The sequence below is a fragment of the Musca vetustissima genome, unplaced genomic scaffold (genome assembly GCF_032173495.1).
Source record: "Musca vetustissima isolate MV318-11 ecotype Yass unplaced genomic scaffold, APGP_CSIRO_Mvet_v1 utg77645, whole genome shotgun sequence".
In the NCBI taxonomy this organism is placed as follows: domain Eukaryota; kingdom Metazoa; phylum Arthropoda; class Insecta; order Diptera; family Muscidae; genus Musca; species Musca vetustissima.
In genome coordinates this window covers 42661-65289 of record NW_026875371.1, presented here as the reverse complement: position 1 = coordinate 65289, position 22629 = coordinate 42661, and the positions used below count along the sequence as shown (strand labels likewise).

Here is a 22629-nt window from a genome sequence, read left to right as displayed (position 1 = left end):
TGATGTATGTTAAGTTTCCTGAAAATCGGTTCAGATTTAGATATAGCTCCCATATATATTTTCGTCCGATTTAATTTAAATGGTGCACCAAAGTCCCTATATATCTTTCGATTTGCACGAAAGTTGGCACATCGTAATCAATTAGGAATATAATGGTGTGTGTTAAGTTTCCTGAAAATCGGTTCAGATTTAGATATAGCTCCCATATATATTTTCGTCCGATTTAATGTAAATGGTCTACCAAAGTCCCTATATATCTTTCGATTTGCACGAAATTTGGCACTGCGTTATGGATGAGGTCTGGAATGATGTGTGTTAAGTTTCCTGAAATCGTTGAAATCGGTTCAGATTTAGATATAGCTTCTATTTCATCTGTTGAATATGCTCAAAGTGGTGAAGGGTATCATATAGTCGGCCCCGTCCGACTTTACTACTTTCCTTACTGGTTTTTTTTTGCAAAACTGCTTTAAAGTTGTCTCATGTTTTGTTTACGCTTTTTTGGTGATTACGTGAACTTTTTCAGGTTTTTTGTTTCCATTTTTGCCATTCGTATTGATATTTATTTCAAATTCCCAAAACAGAAATGTATTTAATGTATTTTTTGTCTGTGTCTCTCTCTCTATTCATTTATTATTTGTCTGTGCTGTGTTTTTTTGCGTTTTGTTTGCCGGTTGAATTGTCTCTGTGCGAATACGATTTAACTTTCCATATATGAGAATTTTAGAAAAAAAAAACACACACACAAAAACAACAAAATAATAATAAATAAACTCAGCTGACATAAAAAAGTTCAATTTCTATTTCTAGATGTTTGTTGTGAGATCATCAGCAGTTGGCTGCCGGTTTTGTCATTTGATAGCATTTTAATTGCAATGAAATTTTGTCAGGCATTACAAAATGCGAAAAAAAACTGCTAATTTTAATTATTTCCGATGGTATTAAAAAAATTATTAATGATGGAATATATAAGAATAATATAACTATTGGGAGAGACAATAATGGAGGTGACCAAAAATTAATTGTACTTGGATTTTTTAATGAGGTCTATTAGAATTTTATTTAATTAATTAAATTAATTTTATTTATTTTATGAACTTTAAATTTTAGGCTAATATTATACCATATTATTTTTAAATTTTGAAAAATACTACTGAATGAAATTATGGGTCTTGACACCAAAAGGATGATAATCAGAATCACCAACACGTTTGCAGAATCGATGCCGAACCAAAATTTGTTATAGGTTATCATAACTTCAACAAGGATAAGCTCCATATCCTCGTCGCTTTATTACTTTTAATATTCCCATCATGTTTTTTTTCTTTTAAATAAAATATATATTTATACATTTTCCAAAATTTCTATTTCAAAATATTAACTTTTGCACTTGTAAGAACATTTCATGTAAATGTTCTCAGCTAAAATAACAAAAATAATACAAAAAAACAATAATCTCCATAAACAATGATATTTCATTTAGCACTTATTTCACACATTGCTGAATATATTATATATAGTTTACAATGGGCTTTTGTTTATACGCAAAACCCAAAAACAACAACAAATTCCAAAATTTTATATGAACTACTTTTGCGGTGTATCATTTTTATGAATGGTCATTTAAATTGCCATTTGTTTACACCAAACCAAAAATCTAAATGGGCATTTGGCCAGAAAATCATTTTGAATTCATCTGTTTTACACCCGCTTCACCCCTAACCCCCTTGGGTGGTTTTAATAATGAACCATCAACCATCGTGCGTGCTTGTACTGTTTGTTTTATTATCCATAATTTATTGCAATCATAAAAAAATTCTAACGAAATTTTGTGTGAATACACCACAACTACAAAACATTTAAATATTCAGATGGGTAGGACTATATTAAACCACAGTATGTGGAAATTAAAAAAAAACTCATACTTGTTTTTGAGAATGTATTTAAAATCACAGTTTAATTATTTTAAAAATTTGATACCGAACTACAGACAATTAGGCTGGAAAACTGAGCTAGAAACTCCATCGTACCGTAAGCAGAAATTTTGGCATATAAAACCAGTAAGGAATGTCGGACGGGGCCGACTATATGATACCCTTCACCACTTTGGGTACATACAAGAGATGTTAATATCTACAATATTCTGTAGATAGAACAGACATAGAATCTTTGGAGGACCATTGAGATGGAAATGGGCGTAATTAAATGTGCTATCTAGATAGATATTTGAACCAATTGAAAACCCCCATACACATACCATTTTGAAATCAATGAAAAATTGCATGTCAAACGGACAGACTTGGATTCTTTGGTGTACCATTTGTATGACATCGAGTCAAATTATGTATGGGCGCTATATATAAACACATGGACCTAATTGAGCAACCGTTGCATACACCATTTGCTTTTGTTATCACTTTATATTCAATTTAATACCCTCTGGCAAATTTCTTGTAAATCAAACAGACATAGGCCCTTCGGTGCACATTTACATAAAATCGAACGAAAATATATAAGACCTAAGTCAAAATCTTAACCGATTTCAACAAACCTTATCGCACATCATACTTTCCTCAATTGCATTCGATATGCAAAATTTTGTTCCAATCGGACAAATATTGGGAGTTTGGTGTATCATTCACATTAAATCGGACGAAACTATATATGGGACCTATGTCTAAATCGGAGCCAATTTTAATGAAACTTCGCAGACATCAGTCTGAACATAATACAATACGCTGTGTAAAATTTTATTCCAATCGGACAAATATTGGGAGTTTGGTGCATCATTCACATAAAATCGGAAGAAACTATATATGGGAGCTATATCTAAATCTGAACCGATTTTAATGAAACTTCGCAGATATCAGTCTGGAACTAATTTAGTACGCTGTGCAACATTGTTTTCTCAATTGGTCAAATATTGGGAGTTTGGTGCATCATTCACATAAAATCGGACTAGACTATATATGGGAGCTATATCTAAGTCGGAACCGATTTTAATGAAACTTTGCAGACATCAGTCTGAACATAAGTCAATACGTTGTGCAAAATCTTGTTCCAATCGGACAAATATTGGGAGTTTGATGCATCATTCACATAAAATCGGACGATACTATATATGGGAGCTATATCTAAATCTGGACCGATTTTCTCTAATTTCAATATGGTTCGTCCTTGGGCCAAATAAGTGAACTGTGCAAAAATTCATCCAAATCGGAACATAAATGTGACCTGGACTTTGTTCACAAAAATACATGGACGGACGGACATGCGTAAAGCAACATAGATAGAGATTCTATGCATATTATAAAAATGAACCATGGGTCTATCTCGATTCCTTTTGCCTGTTACAAACATATGCACAAAGACATAATACCCAGTACCACAGTGTGGTGAAGGGTATAAACATTGGCCACCCCTTCACCCCAAAACATTTTTTTAAAGAACAAAACATTTTTTTAAAGAAACCCACGCCTTCAAAGTTGCCCCAAATATTTTTTTAAAGAAACCCACGGCTTCACATTTACCCAATAAAATAGTTGAAGAAATCCCCGCCTTCATAGTAGCCCCAAAAATATTTAAAGAAATCCCCGCCTTCACTCTTGCCCCAAAAAATTATTTAAAGAGATCCACGCCTTCACAGTTGCCCCCAAAAAATATTCAAACGAATTCACGCCTCCAAAGTTGCTCACAAAAAATTGTTTAAGGGGACCCCCCATTCTCGATGTCAATTTTTTTTTTTATTTAATTCGAATTTACACTAGTTCAAGAATGTTCGTACAAAATTTCAAGTGAAAATCTCAAGACCTCTTGAAGCCGATTTATTGTGTCAGAATTATGTGACGGCTAAACGGCTTTTCAAACTTTAAACGCGTTTTCTCAAAAACCGGCGTTTTTCCAAAAATATTTTTTCAAAGGTCCGCCATTTTGTTATTTTAAAGGGAAGTCAATAATCCTAGTTTATACGAGAGCCAGACATGTACTCTTTCTAACACCGTTGGAATTTTCGGATTCCGATGTTCCTGTGAGGAGTTATCATGCCCGTCATCAAAAATAAGGACTTGTCTTTAATTACAAAAAACAACAACAAAACAATAACAAACATTTTTTGTAAATTATTTTTCTTCTCTTTTAAATCTTCAAATATATATGTGCAAAGTTACAAACCTTAACAAGCATTGGTATTGATTTACAAGCCCATTGAAAATCTTGAAAAATTAATGGAAATCCAAAATTTGGATTTTATTCCATTTTTTTTCAAATGAATTATCCATCCTCATATAAATGGATGGATGGTTGTCCATAATGATCTCAGCCGCACATGTGGCCTAAATTTTCATTTAATTTATGAAATTTTTTTAGTCGGACAGCAAATGATTTTACAGTATGTCTGGCATAAATTTTGCAATGTAGAATGATTATGTGAAAAAATTGCAACAATGTTAAACAAATCTACTTTTATGAAAACGACACTAAATGATACTGTAAATTATTAATGTCAGACTATAATATTTCAAATATTTAAAACATTTTGAATTAACATATTTTTGTTTTTTTTTCTCTTTACAGATTGACCAACAACAATAAAAACAAATATTCTTCAGCAAAGCTAATGGAATTTCAACAACAAAATCGACTGATTTTTGCCTATTAAATTTTTTACAAAAGGAAAAGCCTGCAAAAAAATTTTATATTATACAACCAGCAGCGACCAACATCAAAATTTAGCTACAACATTTTTTTGGATAAGATAAACAAAAGTTTCCCTTTATTTGGAAGCTTTAAAATTTGAAAGAAAAAAATCTACAACGCAAAAACGCCACGCCTTATTTATATACCAATAAAGTATTTGGCCATCCCTGCCTTCATCCCTATACCCAAATTGTCCTATCTCTCCCCCCTCCATTCTAACAAAGACGGCAACCCAAAGGAATGCAGCGTTGTCCCTACATACATGAAATGCGAGAACGTTTATTGAACGATCAAAATCGTGAATCATTACCACTCGAACAAATGGAGCGTGCAAATCTTTTGGACAATAGACAATCGGCTGAATTGCAACAGGTCGGCACTATAGTCAAGGTAGGGGCCAGAACTACAAAACTACTCGATACAAGGATTTGTTTGCAATTTCAAATGTTTTTTTCTTTAAACCTTTTCCAATGAAATTTAACGAATTAAACACTAGTTTCTTTCTTTACAAAATTTTGTAATTATGAATTTTTACAGTTTATGTTGTTTTGCTGCTGTGTTTATACTCTCGTTAAAAAAATATGAATAAAATTAAACCAAAACATAAACCTTTTACAGACCCAAAAAATTACCACAACAACAGTCATCATACAGAAATAAAAGTACCAATGAAAAAACAAACTACAACAAAAACAAAAATTAAAGTTAATATCCTTGCACGAGTAATGGTTGGCCCTTTATCTTTAATTAATTATTATGATTATTATTGTTATTATGTTTAAGTTTTATAATTAAGTTGCTCAACTCATCATTCAATCTATCAATCAAACAATCAATCATACGAAACATGACATACATTATTGACACATTTGTTTCATATTTTACATTAGGTGTGTTTCTCCCCAAATGGGAGATGTCGAATAAATTAATTTATATTAATTAAAATATGCTAAACATTTGTTTTAATTTATGCTGACAAATATATTTTAGCGTCCTGAGGTATTTAGTGAAATTTGAAATATGACGCAAAATTCCAAAAGGGAAAACACACCTAATATCTTAACATTGTATATATGACATACATAAATACATTTCATGCTCTGTACTTCATCTCATTCAATTGGATAACATTACAGACATATTTCATTTATAAATTTTAACACTTGTAAATTGGAATTGAATAGTTTTCGTTAAAAATTAAATTTTCTCAAAAATCACTCCAAAAATTTTACACCAGAAAACCGCTACATATAAATATTGGATATGTATTATTTTATTTAAATCAATAAATTTTAGCGAAATAGTAACATCACACAGGGGAACAATTTACAAATGCAATATATATTCAGAAACCAGTTAAAAATCAAACTATTGATTATACCCTTAACCTTATGGCTAATGAGGGTATATACACTTTGATACGGTGGAAATGAGTCTCATCGGTATATTGGTTTAAGACCCCATCTTTCTTTGGACCAAATCTCCACTCCTTCTGATACCTTCCCCACAAAGGGTAAAAATTTTCAATATTTATAAATCTAATATCAGAAGATGGTAATGTCCGAGTTGACCCAAACGTTTCACAACCTATTATCTTTACCAAGCCTAGATCAAGTCTGAAGGCGGGACCCGTCTGCCCTCTCCTCTGGTACATGCTACAAAAAGGGTCAAGGTTTGATCAACATAAAATCCGAAACATTTTCAATTAAATATATGGCTTAAATAGAACGAATAATAAAACCTGTGTATAAATCCGAAGCAGTGATGCCGGTCGAAAAAAAATCTTACGCCCAAAATTTCTCCTAAATAGTGCACAAAATCAACAATTTAAACTAAACCAGTAAGGAAAGTCGGACTGGGCCGACTATATGATACCCTTCACCACTTTGGGTATATTTTACTTATGTGAACGAATTTCAATATGTGATATTTATCTATATCTAAACCGACTAACATCAATCAGACATACATTTATTATTTGGTGTACAATTTACATGAAAAAGTCAAAATTATTTATGGAAGCTATGCTACATCTGAACCGATTTCAAGGAACTTGGCCAGCGATCAAATTATATTAACTTCAGTACGTTGTGTCAATCGGCCTAGCTATGCATCTTTAGTGCACTATTTACTTAAAATCGGACGAAAATATATAGGAGGTGTATGTAAATCTGAACCGATTTTGACGAAATTTGCATACATCATTCTATTCTTAATTCAGTACGATATACCAAAATCGAAACATATATGGTTACTTTAGTGCATCATTTCCATAAAATCGGACGAAAATATATATGGTAGCTAAATATAAATCTGAACCGATATTCACGAAACTTTGCACACATTATTCTAGACTTAATTTAGTACGTTGTGCCAAAATTAGTGTAAAAGATTTGCAGGGACCTTGGTTGTTTTTTACTTAAATCGGGCGAACTTATATATGGGAGCTATATCTAAATTTGAACCGATTTTCGCGGAACTTAGCACACGTCATTCCAGACCTAATTCAGTAGGCTATACCAAATTTCGTGCAAATCGAAGGATATATAGGGAAATTGGTAAACCATTTACCTAAAATCGGGCGAAACTATATATGGGAGCTATATGTAAATCCGAACCGATTTCCACGAAACTTGGCACACATCATTCTAGACCTAAGTCAGTAGGCTATACCAAATTTCGTGCAAATCGAGAGATATATAGGGACTTTGGTACACCATTTACCTTAAATAGGACGAAAATATATATGGGAGCTATATCTAAATCTGAACCGATTTTTCCAATTTCAATAGGGTTCGTCCTTAGGCCAAATAAGTGAGCTGTGCCAACTTTCATCCAAATCGGATCATAAATGCGACCTGTACTTTGTTTACAATTTAACATCAACAGACGGACGGACGGACATACATAATCGACTTAGAATGCATAAATCGACCCTGTACCACAGTGTGGTGAAGGGTATAAAAAGTCACGATTTGAAAAAGTAAAATAGTTTTCTTTTTATAATATTTGTTTCAAGAATTTGTACTAATATTTATACACTCAGCCTTATGGATTATACACTTTCCTACGGCAAAATGTACCGCATCAAATTATTCATTTTAGAACCTATGTGTCTTTGGACCAAATCCATTTCAGACAATTTGGAGTCCAATATAAGTCTGTCTGGATGGCTGGTGCACACGATAACTTTCGAAGAGAGTAACCGATTTCATCCAAACTTTGCAAAATTTTTCTTCCAAACTTAAATAAAATTCGGAGATGGGGAATATCAAACCACTCCTTCTGGGACCTCTCCCACAAAAATGTTGGTGAACATAATTTTATAAGCTTTGTAAAACATAATATTTTAAACAAGCCGTGAAATATGGTCCACTAATTCTGTACATACCCATGAAAGGGTCAATATTTGGAAAATTGAAGCGAATGGATTATCTATTTTGTCAAACTTAGTCCATCGTAATATTTTTAAAGCCTAGATCAACTCCAAAGATGGGATTCATCGATTCTGGTACATCATCAAAAAGTGTCCAAATGTTCAGTATTTATAAACCCAATATTAGGCGAATGGAATGCCCGATTTGAACAAGGCAAATTTAGGACAATTATCGGCTACCAGCATCTGTAGTACATCCACCACAAACAGTCACAATTAAGGGGACCCCCTATTCTCGGGGTAAACAGTTTTGTTGATATAATTCGAATCTACACTAATTAAAGAATGTGCTTACAAAATTTCAAGTGAAAATCTCAAGAACTCTTGAAGATATAGCCGATTTATTGTGTCAGCATCAAGTGACGGCTGAAGGGCTTCTCAAACTTTAAACGCGTTTTTCTCTAAACATTTTTTTTTGCGAATGGCGGGCACGATAACTCAAAAATTAATAACCCAATCGATTCCAAATTTTTACACGTTTCTCTGTGAGTGTATAGCTATCGTATGAACTAGGATAAAGCCAATCGGCGAAGACCTTCCTTATTTTTTAACATAGATTTTGGTCAAAAATCGGCGATTTTCCAAAAATTGTTGATGTTATGTCAGGGCTGTGCGGAGTATGACCCATTAATTCCACGTTATTGTCGGTCAAAAAGGCGAATAGCCAACTCGTCACTAGTTTAGCCGAAATTTTGTCAGGCTGGGAATTAGATCCATAGGAAGTTAAGGTACTGTGGTGGTTAATTTTGCTTACTGGTTCAAAGTTATACACTATGGGTCAGGACCAGACGACCATTTACTTGAAGTATTTCTTCCACAAACAAATTTCGTTCGAAGTACTCGTAACCTGTGACAAACTTATACATGTCCTTCAAAGCTCCGCAATCGTTTTTTTTTTTTTTTTTTTTTGGACCAATCGAAACGAGAACAAATCTCATTCAAAGGATGATATTATGCACTATAGTGTGCCTTATTCGATGGACTTCTTCATAATCGTTTGAACAAAAATTGTAGGATGATTTCCACCTGAGGTCCCGAGTTTCTGGAAAGAATATTTTTAATCACCAGAAATCGGGAATGCCAAATTACAGGGAATTTGGTGATAAAATACATTCCAAGAACCCGATATGCCAAATTACAGCCAGTTCGTTGGGGAATTCAACTCAAACTTTCAAAACACCGAAAATAGAGCGGGGACCTTTGTATAAGGACTATGCCAAAAAATGAACCTATAACAGGCTATTTTTGCGAAACATAGCTGTTTGGTTTGCAATGCGACCAACACCTTCAAATTAATCGAAAATGGTACCATATGGGACATTTGTCATACCAATATATGGGAATATCATTTCAAAGCATTATCTTGAAGTCAACCCAGGTCTGAACTATACGATAATGGACTGTTATGAAATTCTACGCGCAATGATAAAATAAAATAACAATTGAAAAAAGCGTAGATTTGGCTAGGTCGAACTGACAATTAATTAGGAAAAACAACAATAATGTTGACATATCCCGATATTTCTTAACCTGCAAAACACCTTCATTGCAGCAACTTTTTATGGTAAATTTTCATAAAATTTTATAATAACATAGATTAATATTTATTGGCCCATGATTTGGGTGGGGAAATATGGAAACCAATGAAATTTCACAATTCGGAATTACAGCATTGCGGAGGAAATCCATCATCAAATCCTTCAAAATACGCAAAATTGGGGGTACTCTAAACGAGGACCATTCATGATCAGTTTCCATCCAGTGAGAGCTCCAAATATTACATTATTGTCAATTCTTTTTAAAACGTGTTCAATATCGTGAATATACCGAACATTTATAGGTACCGTCATAGGGGGTAATAACTTAAAATGGATCGATATTGATAAACGGAATTACCGAGTTGATATACCCTTCATATTATGGTGGACGGTTCTGAATTAAATGTCCACATTTTTAAGAATCCTTAACATCAGATCCTAGAAATTGACATTAATTGCCATGGGGGAAATACACTTAGTGTATCCATATGTATCATTTTAATTAAGATTGTGTTTCCTGATCAAAAATATATAGATTCTATAGAGTCGGAAATTAGTATTTTGACGACTTATGTCCAGATTTTAGGTGTCTTTTTATCTGACCCTAGAAATTGACATTAATTCCAATGTGTTTATTTAGGAGTTAAAACTTGTTAATTGAACTGCAAATAAAATTTGTTCCTCTGTATGAAAACAATTACAAAAAAAAAAGAAAAAAACAAAAAATTAATTAATTCAAATATAAAGTAAAACCCTTTTTTCACAAATTGTTTTGCATAATTTATTCAATTCGATTATGCATGATTTTTAGAATTTTTATCTTTTGTATAAATTTATAATTTAGCATATTTATTAAATTTAATTTATTAACCCATTTCTTAACATATGCAAATTTTATAGATATGGAACTGAAATTGACTTGCAAAATTTATTGATATAAATTTAAAATTTCGTCATAAATCAAATGGGTTAATGAGTACAAAATTTTCGATTAGAATATTGTAAATACCCGCATTTGCCATATATCATTTTTAGAACAAACAAAATTCTTTTCTTTATTAAAATTGTTTACATTCCAAAAAAACAACAATAAGAAAATCAAATCTCTTTAGTTTATATTCAATTCCAATTTTCTTTGAATGCCTTTGGTCGTATGTGTTGTTACATCCAACGTTATATAAGTTTTTGGTTCGTGTGTGGAACCTGTAACCATAACAATAACTCTGAATGTTGTTGAGTGATTTGTAAAAAAACTATCAGACTTGCATCGGACGAATTTTACAATAAACACAAAATAACAAGTTTCTATATTTTTCTTCTGTTTCCCCCATACACCACCCTCTTTATGCATAACAAATGTTCATAATTTTTGACCTCCACTTCGATGCCGACATATGCCGCACACCATAAACAAAAACAATGCTGCAAACATTTGTGATGACGACAATGATGTTGATCGAATGGACATAAATCATAAATCGATTCCCTTCTGTACTCGCACTCATCCAACCACCCACCAACAAACGAACAAAAATTTGTTACAACAAAAACAACATCACAAAAATATCCGAAACACTACATCTCTAAATATTTACAATTGTTCTTTGCTACAAATGAAATGTTGTATTTGATTAAATGCAATGCTACAGCTGCATGGCGATGGCTATCACACAAGTCCGGCCCATCAACGTACCCCATTGGTGCCACGTGATTTAGGTGAAGATTTCAATTTGGATTTCGATGATGATTTCCCCATAGAAGTAAGAAGGCCAAAAAATGCAAAGTGAGTATCAAAATTTGAATATTTACAAATATGTTCTCTGCTTATCAGTTATCCTTTTGTAAGGCTTTTGCTCTATTTTTAACCTCCCACAAGAAATCTAAAACTCCCAACCCAGTATTTTGAAGTAAATTTGAAAACAATTATTAATGTAAAATTTCATTTTCCTCTCTATATATTTTTTGGTATATATTTTGTGCTTGTTTAAAATAATTTTGTTGTGTTAAAAATTTCCTAACTTAAAAGTTAAAGAATTAAAGTTGCGTTAGAAAATTGAAAATATAAAAATGATTCCAAAATTTTGTTTAAAATGAAATTTTATGTTTTTACTAAATTATTTTCTTCTAACCAATCCAAAAAAATTGAACACTACAACGTTAAATGTTACTAGGGAATTAATCGATATTTGGGAAGTGTTAACTTGTTAAAAATTATTGAGAATACAAGTCCAATGCCCATAAATGTGGAAAATTATAGATGGAGGAAAAATAGTTCCACATGTCGGAATGAAGTTAATTATTTTGTAATTATAGAATAGGTCACGATATATTGTAGACGTTAAACCTATCCTAAGGGGATCTGGATAAAGAATAAGCATGACTAATTTAAAAAAAATTGGGTAAATATTTAGCGGATGAAATGTACTAAGGCTTTCTTGTAAAAAAATAAGAAATATGATGTATATGTTCACTTTGCTATTGATGTAGGAGGAATGATATGGTAGTGCAGTGGAAGCGGTGTAGGGTATTATATGGTCCGCACCGTCTGTCTATACTGTCCCGCTTACTGGTTTTTAACCTAAACGTATCCAGTTCAGTTTGACGTACGACCATGTATTGTGTTTTTTACAGGGACTTGAAAAATAACTTTGCAATAAAATCGGTATTAACTCGTGCATTACGAATCACGATGAACTTAAATATTTGTATGCTGATGAAGGCCATCCTATAAAACCTGGCCAATGAATTCAATCTTGGTAGATACCCACTTAAATAAAAGTCGTCCAAAAACGGTTTTGATGCCGTGCTGAAGTGCTAATGCCATGTGACATAGCGTATCATAGAAGCATCTTTGGGGACTTCTTTCGCCAGGATATATTCGATATTGCTTTAATACCTAGTCATAAATAATAGTTCTCGTTGGATTCGGTTTCGACAATTGTCCAACTTCGTTGGATGGTCAATTTAGAGTGGTACCTCACAATTTGTTCACCTGAAGTCTTCGAAGAAATATGAAAAACGGAACACAGACACTCCATTCTTGAATCTCGTTAGGTCAGTGTCCTCTGAATTAGTATCGATACCTATCAGTACTTCGTTGACACTTTTCTTTGTTTTCCTCTCCAGTCACCTCAAACATTTGCGCTCCAATAAATTATTTTCTTGGGAGTTTGTCATCTTCTCCTTGGCACCATCACCTTGAGTTAGGTTTTTGCCCCTTTTAGTAGAGGATTGCCTTTTATAGTAGAGGAATTTCCTTTTTCCTCACCAGATTGAGTTTAATTCCCTTCTTATGGAGACCAAGCCTCGTTCTCCTCACTTGAGGTTAATTCTCTCAGTTATGCATACAATAACTAGTAGTTTTTTCAGGTCTTCTATACTCTTTTAGGTCTCAAATTGAGGCATTAGGTAAGCGCCCTTAACGTCGAACCAATCCAGGTCGGTTGAGTATCAGCCTTGTAGCAGGTATTCCATGATCTTATTGCTGGTCTAGATAGGGCTACCAGTTATTGTCACTTTACTCTCTCGTACAGACTAGTTAGTCCACCTGAGATTCCCGTCTTTCCGATGCAGCGCTCGTCTTCTGGATACTAGTCGATAGATTCTCATGGTAGTCTCATTTTACTTTGGGTTTGCATATTCGACTGACCTGTTTTATACTTCTGGGCGTTATTCTGCTGTCCACTCTTGGTTTTCCGGTTCATCCAGGTCAGATTCCGCCTGTGTACCACAGATAGCTGCTTATTTTTTGCTGTGTACTAAGCAATATCATTGCTCACTTCTCACTCATCATTTGCTTCTTTGGCGGTACACCTCGATTATAAATGCCAAGAGAGCTACATTTGTTGCTCACGACCGCAGGATGGCAAACGGGCGTGACTCGTGGACAGATCAACGACGCCGACCGGCACTGAGTTATTTAGTTTATGCACGGGAAAATAACCTTGTCAGTGTTGGTCCGCGGATAATAAGCCCTAAAGGTCGGTGATCAAACTATCGCATTACCTCCAGGTTTAACTAACACCCTCAGCCTCTGTCTAATGATACGACAATATATGTCCCTCATCGAAATATCGTTTTTAGACAATATGGTGTAGATTTAGAAACGGCCTTTCAATTTGTTTTATGTGCTGCCTGACTGGTGCGCAGGATAGCTAAGAAAATGAGTAACCGGTTTATCCAAACTTTGCTCATCGCAATTCCCCTTCCAAGCTCAGATCAAGTTCGAAAATTAAAAAAAAAACGTTCACTCCTTGATACATCGCCCACAAAATGACCAAACTTTAGAGAAAAAAAAACGCAATATAACAGAAACGGAGAATTCTGCATAGCCTTAACTTTTCCAAACTGGTCAATCTTAAAGTGATCAGAATATAAATTACAATTTAGATAAATACGATTATTATACCTCTCTATAGAAATATTTAAATAATCGTGAACATTCAATTCAAAGAGTTGATTTTTTCCATATTTACGTAGTGTTCAATTTTAAATTTCAATCAAAAATACCTAACCGTCCATTTTTTTACTAACAAACTAACAATTAAAACGAATTACTAATAAAAACAATTTTTAATAAAAATCATGTTTTAATTTTTCGTTTGTTTAAATGTTTTTCTTTTTTGTTTCCTACTTTTTTTCTTTCTTTCATAATTTCTGTGTGTCAAAAACAAACTGTATGTTTCAATCTGTGTCTCTGTGTGTGTGCCCCATTATAACCATAACGAAAATAAAAAAATTGAATAAACCGCAAAAAATAAAAACAAAACTAATTTGAAATTCAAGTAATAACCAAGAACGAAAATCAGCCAGCACGAATCTGGAACAAGTTTCAGCATCACTATCAAAAAGGTTGGCAAACAAATAAAATTAAAATAAACGAATTAATCTAGAAAATTAGTGAATTAAGTTTTCTATCATTCTTTTGCCTATATACTTTTTTTAAAATAAATATTGGGTTTTGGAAAATTTCTTTAAGTAATTTGCATAGTTTACATAGTTTTGTTTCTAACACCATTTTTTATTAAATTTATTATTTAGTGTTTATAGTTCGTTGATATATTTATATTATAATTGTAATTATGATGGAAATCTCTTTGCCTCCAAACACCCGCTGTAACACATTTGGTGGAAGTCGAAAGAGGAAGGAATGTTTTCTATTCATTTGGAAGTTATTAGTTGGTGTTTTGTGCATGATTTGTATATGTGTGTTTGTGTGAATTTCATTACAACATGTTTTCAAACCACTCAACACATAATCTTAACACACCACATGTTCTTAAGCACTTGTTTTATAAAAAACCAAATGCACTTTGCACCCTAAACGTCACACTAATAGCAACAACATCACTCGGTTCTTAACTTGGGGAAATGTAGTTTTTTTTCCAGGGGACAACTAATTTCTCATATTCCTAATATGTTCATATATGTATATACACATAATACATATATTTGTACATACTCATATTTTTTAATTAAATGCTTTTCTACATAAACTTTAGTCTTATAAACATTTTATATATATCAAAACTATTTTTTACATTTATTTGACCCATGTACAAGGGCTACAACTTAAATTACTGGCCTAATAATGAAAGACGTGTGGTCTGTATACCGACAACAGGTCTTTATAAAGTCCAATTGATCCCAATACACCCCTATTTTCTCTACACAGACTAATTGGTCTTTATACAGGCCTTTGGTCTTTATAGAGGCCAATTGAGAATATATAGAGACCACAGGTCTGTCTAAAAACACACCGGTGGTTTCTAAAGACCTATGGTGTCCACAGACCTGTGGTATCTATAAACTACCAATCGGCCTGTCTACAGACCAATTGGTCTTTATAAAGGTCTGTGGTCTCTATACAGATCAATTAAACTATAAAAAACACTATGTCTATATATACACACCAATTGGCGTTCAATTTATCTGTATACAGGCCGATTGAAAGTGTATAGAGACCACAGGTCTTTTGAGAGACCATAGGTCTTTAGAAACCACAGGTGTGTTTTTAGACAGACCTGTGGTCTCTTTATATTTTCGATCGGCCTCTATACATACCAATTGGTATTTATAAAGACGTGTAATCACAAAACAGACCAAATTGTCTTAATCCAAATATCGCCAGAGATTTTTTTTCAATATCTTAAATTTAATTTTAAAACTTTAATATATAATATTAGGTTGGGGAAAAAGAACTCCATTATTTTTATATGAACTATAGGACTTTTTTTGAATCTAACTTTGTGTAAATGGTTTAAAACAGTTTCATGGTCAATTTTTAGCTCCCGGGCCATGTTACGTCTGATATTAAGACCCGTTTTGATATAGCCCCACAAAATGCGAGCATAAAAATAAGTTGTTCGGTTCTTCATCGGAACGACCATCAATTCCATTTTTTTGTCGGTCAAGAAAGCGCTGGTTTGATTCGATATGTGAGAGCTGGACATTGAACACAAAATGGTTCGCCATCGTTTTTCTTTTGTTTTTGATGTTTCCCCAAAGACCTCAGAAAAATCCGTAAGGAAAGTAGTAAAGTCGGACTATGCCGACTATATGATCCTAAAGATTTATGTATCCTAAAAGATTTTTTTTTCGAAGAAAAATTTAAATGAAATTGAACGAACTTAAATATGTGATCTTTATCTATATCTGAACCGACTAACATCAATCCCTACACATGTCATTCTGCAATCTATGCTAAATTTTGAAAATGCTATGCTATGATGCACTATTTACCTTAAATCGGACGAAGATATACATGGGAGCTATATCTAAATCTCAACCGATTTTCACAAAACTTAGCACACGTCTTTCTGGACTTAATTTAGTGAACTATGCCAAAATTCGTGCAAATCGAAGAATTTTGAGGGACTTTGGTGCACCATTTACCAAAAATCGGGCGAAACTATATATGGGAACTATATCTAAATCTGAACCGATTTTCACGAAACTTAGCACACATCATTCTAGACTTAATTCAGTACGCTATGCAAAAATTCGTGCAAATCGAATGATTTTCAGGGACTAAAGTCCTTAAATCGGACAATAATATATATGGGAGCTATATCTAAATCTGAACCGATTTTTCCCAATTTCAATAGGGTTCGTTCTTAGGCCAAATAAATGAGCTGTACCAAATTTCAGCCAAATGGGATTATAAATGCGACCTGTACTTTGGTTACAATTTAACGGACGGACATACATAAATCGACTCAGAAAGTGATTCTATGCATATTCTCAAAAGGGTCCCATGGGTCTATCTCGATTCCTTTTGCCTGTTACAAATATATGCACAAAGACATAATACCCTGTACCACAGTGTGGTGAAGGGTATAACAAATTGTGGTGTACCACTCAGAATTGACTTCACTACAGTGCTCAAGCAGAACGATCGCCTTATACAAAGTATTGCGAAGAAATAGGCTACGATTTGCTTTGAGCGGCTTCCTTTATTATATGGATTTGGTTCGAAGGTCCCCATGGTCAATTGCTGCGCATAGATCCATAATTTGGAACCAATCGCTACGGGTCTTTCTTTAACTAATTATCAAATTGTGCGGGATCCAATTAGAACAACTTTGTTTTACGGTGGAAGAACCGTACTGAGCACGTTTCTGCTAAAAATGCAAAACGTCTCGATGGAAATTTGCAGAGAATTAGTTAAAGACATGACAATGGTTTGGTACGTAGCAGATCTTTGCTGAGCTAAATGTTAAATACATGTTAAAATCCACCGGGTCAAACTTGTTATACCCTCCACGATGTGGTGTACATTCATAATTTCTTAACAAGGTCGGTTATGTGATTGTAAATTGTCTGCTAGTAGTTTATTTGGGGAACTTAAAAAAAACCCTCAGATGAAAAAAAATTACTAGTAATTTCAAAGTACATGAAAGTATGTTGTGCCATTGTATGAGAGAGAGAGAGAGAGATTCTGAAAACATTTTCTTGTTCACTAGGAAACTCGAATGCTAGATTAAAACCATTGTGGAGGTAAAATCTTCAAAATGCAGTAAATTGGTTAGGCCCTTCTATATATGGAGGCTCTGTAAAAATATGGACTTTTTCAAAATACCGAAAATGAGAAAGAACCTTTGTATGGGTGCTATGTCCAAACATGGATATATATTGAATATTTCCTCCTAGGACATTTTTTTAACCTGTGACAACTCGGAATGCCAAATTACAGCCCCTACAATGGGAAAATGCTGCAAAAGTACTGAAACCTTTATGTGTGGCTATGTCAAAACTTGTATTTTTTTGAAACATTTTCCACATACAAATGTAAGCCCCCAAAAACCCACAATGCCAAATTGGAGTTAATATGATGGAAAATGTGGGGATGATGATGATATTATTTATAAAGAAGATTTCACACCCAATGATAATATAATGTAATAATTTAGAGCCAATTCGGTTGAACAACTTGCCTAAATCTTTATACGTTACATGCGGGCTACGGCGAAACTTGGACAAATATTTGTAAGTCTTGGTAGGGAGTTTTTCTAGACAAACAGTTTATTAGCTTAAACAAAATACCTAAATTGAGAAAATACAGAACCTACCCTTAACCAATGCTTATTAATTTTGGTAGAGAAACAGATTGAGAGTAGTCAGCAATGTACAGAACATTGGGGCTATTCCACAATGAAAACTATCTTAAGAAATAAAAAAATATATTAGGGTAAGTATATAAAAGGATAATTTTTTATAGGCAAAAATCCGAATATAATTCAGAGAAATTGCCTCTCAATAAGTCCATTTTTACGCGTACTGTCCGTTACGTTGCACCATCTTCTGGAAACCACATGTCATGAAAGTTAATCTCTTGTAGGAAATAAATTTTGAAAAAGTCACGGTAGCGCATCTTTAAAGAAATAGGATCCAACGATGCCCATTGAACGCACCAAACTGTGATTTCTTCTTGATGCATTGATAGCTTTTACAATGCTTCTGGCTCTTCTAAACTCCAGAATGGACAATTTGTGCACATGATCTGACCATAAAATTGAAGATGAAGAATGAATATTCTTAATAAACCACGAATTTTGCAATAAAATGATTTGCAAGCGTTGTTCGATTGGAAGACCTTTGGTGGTTAAATTAAAGCTTAAACTGAAGATTTTTTACAATGAAATAAAATACGAAATGAGCGTGAACTGTATGAACCAGTATTACCAAAACAATAATATCTACAAAACAACTCTTTATTATTTAATATAATAACTTCTATAAAGAGAAAAACTTCTCAAGAGTATTATTAATTTTTAAAGTTTCATTATTTTAATTAAAATTCAACTATAACAGCTACCATCATCTCTGATCGAATAATCAATAATTAAAACATCGTTGAACTTCTTCTTGCACCATGTCACACTTGACATTTTCTTTTAATAATGCCTCGCAAGTACAACTTAAAAAGAAGAATTCCGCTATTTCATCTTCTTATGATTATGATAATGATGTCGACACATCATTACACACATACCTACATATGCAAACACGTCATATGAAATATGTACAAAATGAAACTAAGATTGGAGTTAATTTCTCCCATAGACGTAATAACAGAAACCCGGAATATTTCCTTGTTGCTTCTAGCATTAAAAATTAACACCAAAAACGAGCAACAATGAAGAATACAAAAACACACACACATGATTACAAACAAAAGAAAATAGGAAACTCTGGAGCCAAGAGCATATGAGGCGGAATGTGGCCATAAACAGATGTCAAAGATAATGTGAAACATGCCGGACTGAATGAATACTTTTGGCATAAATCCGAGCAAAAAAGAAAGAGGAAAACTGAAACGAAATGCCGCATTTACAAAGGCATGGCTCATATATGGCCCAATCCGGTAGAGAGAGAAAAATATTCAAGCGACATTTGTGTTTTTGAATCTGTTAACACTATTTTTCACTCCTTGTAGAGCAAAGTGTTGCAATGTATGTCTACAGTTGTGTGCGTGTGTATGTATGTAGGTATGTATGTGTGTTTATGACATTTAATACTACTGCTGTTTGCCACTTTTAGTTTGCAACAAAAGCATTAGCAACAGAGGGAAAACAGTTTTTGAACAGTGTTTAAAAGGCCACCTATCCTCAGATTTTTCAAGTAGATCAGAAAAAGGTATTCTTTGGAGAAGATTTGAGGGTCTCCTCATAGAAAAATATGAAGATCATCTTCATGAAATAGCTTAAATTATTTTTCTTCATGAAAGAGCTGAACATCTTCTTCTTCAGAGTAGACCTAAATGTCTTAATTAGAAGAAGAGGATAGAATGTCTAAAGGTCGTACTTTTTATAGGAAGAGCTGCAGGTCATCTTCTTCATAGCAGAGCTGAAGGCCTTCTTATTCTTTATAGAAAGGAAGGTCTTTTTTTATAGGTCTTCTTTTTCATTGAAGACATAAAGGGGTCTTATTTATAGGAAGAGGAAGAGGCATACATCATAGAAGGACCTGAGGGTCTTCTTCATAGAAGAGCTGAAGGTCTTCCTCATAAAAGAGCTGAAGGTCTTCCTCATAGAAGAGCTGAAGGTCTTCCTCATAGAAGAGCTGAAGGTCTTCCTCATAGAAGAGCTGAAGGTCTTCCTCATAGAAGAGCTGAAGGTCTTCCTCATAGAAGAGCTGAAGGTCTTCCTCATAGAAGAGCTGAAGGTCTTCCTCATAGAAGAGCTGAAGGTCTTCCTCATAGAAGAGCTGAAGGTCTTCCTCATAGAAGAGCTGAAGGTCTTCCTCATAGAAGAGCTGAAGGTCTTCCTCATAGAAGAGCTGAAGGTCTTCCTCATAGAAGAAATTCTTACTCATAGAAAAGCTGAAGGTCTTCCTCATAGAAGAGCTGAAGGTCTTCCTCATAGAAGAGCTGAAGGTCTTCTTCATAGAAGAGCTGAAGGTCTTCTTCATAGAAGAGCTGAAGGTCTTCTTCATAGAAGAGCTGAAGGTCTTCTTCATAGAAGAGCTGAAGGTCTTCTTCATAGAAGAGCTGAAGGTCTTCTTCATAGAAGAGCTGAAGGTCTTCTTCATAGAAGAGCTGAAGGTCTTCTTCATAGAAGAGCTGAAGGTCTTCTTCATAGAAGAGCTGAAGGTCTTCTTCATAGAAGAGCTGAAGGTCTTCTTCATAGAAGAGCTGAAGGTCTTCTTCATAGAAGAGCTGAAGGTCTTCTTCATAGAAGAGCTGAAGGTCTTCTTCATAGAAGAGCTGAAGGTCTTCTCCATAGAATAGCTGAAGGTCTTCTTTATTGAAGATATGAAGGTCTTATTCTTTTTCATAGAAGAGCTGAAGCACTTCTTCATAGAAGGGCTGAAGGACTTTTTCATAGAAGAGCTGAAGGTCTTCTTCATAGAAGAGCTGAAGGTCTTCTTCATAGAAGAGCTGAAGGTCTTCTTCATAGAAGAGCTGAAGGTCTTCTTCATAGAAGAGCTGAAGGTCTTCTTCATAGAAGAGCTGAAGGTCTTCTTCATAGAAGAGCTGAAGGTCTTCTTCATAGAAGAGCTGAAGGTCTTCTTCATAGAAGAGCTGAAGGTCTTCTTCATAGAAGAGCTGAAGGTCTTCTTCATAGAAGAGCTGAAGGTCTTCTTCATAGAAGAGCTGAAGGTCTTCTTCTTCATAGAAGAGCTGAAGGTCTTCTTCATAGAAGAGCTGAAGGTCTTCTTCATAGAAGAGCTGAAGGTCTTCTTCATAGAAGAGCTGAAGGTCTTCTTCATAGAAGAGCTGAAGGTCTTCTTCATAGAAGAGCTGAAACTATACTTCTGCACAGAAGAGCTGAAGGTCTTCTTCATAGAAGAGCTGAAGGTCTTCTTCATAGAAGAGCTGAAGGTCTTCTTCATAGAAGAGCTGAAGGTCTTCTTCATAGAAGAGCTGAAGGTCTTCTTCATAAAGGAGCTAAAGATCTTCTTCATAGCAAAACTGATCTGAAGAGCACTTCTTAATAATTCTATTAGAAATAATGAAGAACTAAAATATCCAACTTCTGCACACTGTGCCACATGTGTCCACACACACATTACCAACACCTCTTTGCAACTTTCATATCTCGACTCTGTTTACACATCGCTTGTGCCACATATTTTGTTATTGTAAATACGAATGCGAATGTGATGAATGCAAAGGGAGTAGGGAGTAAAAAAGAAAAGGTTTAGCACACAAAAAAAGCAAATGAAAAATTTTACACAAGAAAGGAAAAGAAAACTTTTGTTTTCCCAACAACATCAACAACGACAATAACAACAACTAGAAGAATCCTACAGAAAAAGCCAACAAATACAGAGGCTTTGGCGTTCATTGACATAATAATCCGAATTATAAAACGAATGGCACACTTGGCACATCACCACTGTTCGGATTCAGTTTCCAAAGCACATTAAAAAACAAACTGGATGGAGAGTGGAAAATGGAAAAACAGAAATACTTTTCATTTAAATGAAATGCAATTTTTCACAGTTTGTTGGCATTGTAATTTGAATTTTTTTTCAGAAATACGTGTGATAAGGTTAAATAGGGTAAATTTTACAGCATGAGGTATTGAAGGGTGTTAAGGAAATTGGTTTAAAATTTTCACTCAGTCTGTTAGGGTGGGGAAAATCACCCGCTGTTATATGACAAATCTATTTAAATATATCTCTTTAAAATTTTTAGAGATATCAGATTCGGCACATATTTTTGCAATTATCAATTAAATACTCCGGAAATGAAGTGGTGGGAATATCAGTGGGGTATCGGTAGTTTATGGTTTGTGCGGCATATTTTAGTGTTTTGATTAGTTTTATAAGGTATATTTCTGAAACAAATTACTAAGCTAATAAATGTCAAGAGGGTGTCATTAGATTTTGGTCAGGTTAGGTCTGCAAAGCCGGCAGGGTTTTCTCTCAAAGAATTAGAAGGTCGTCTTCATAGAAGATCTGAAGGCATTCTTCATACAATAGCTGAAGGCCTTCCTCCTAAAAGAGTTGAAGGTA

At 33.9% G+C, this 22629-nt stretch overlaps 1 protein-coding gene across 1 annotated transcript in view; it reads left to right on the top strand.

Annotated features, from left to right (window-relative positions):
* Positions 1-4902: 4902 nt before the first annotated feature.
* The window catches only part of LOC133337821 (uncharacterized), a gene marked incomplete at its 3' end in the record, with an annotated part of 53769 nt that continues 36042 nt past the window's right edge, over positions 4903-22629 (top strand). The window contains exons 1-2 of the mRNA XM_061546025.1: positions 4903-5064; positions 11316-11449. Coding sequence (XP_061402009.1) covers positions 4933-5064; positions 11316-11449 — 266 coding nt within the window. The remainder of the gene's footprint in view (positions 5065-11315; positions 11450-22629) is intronic.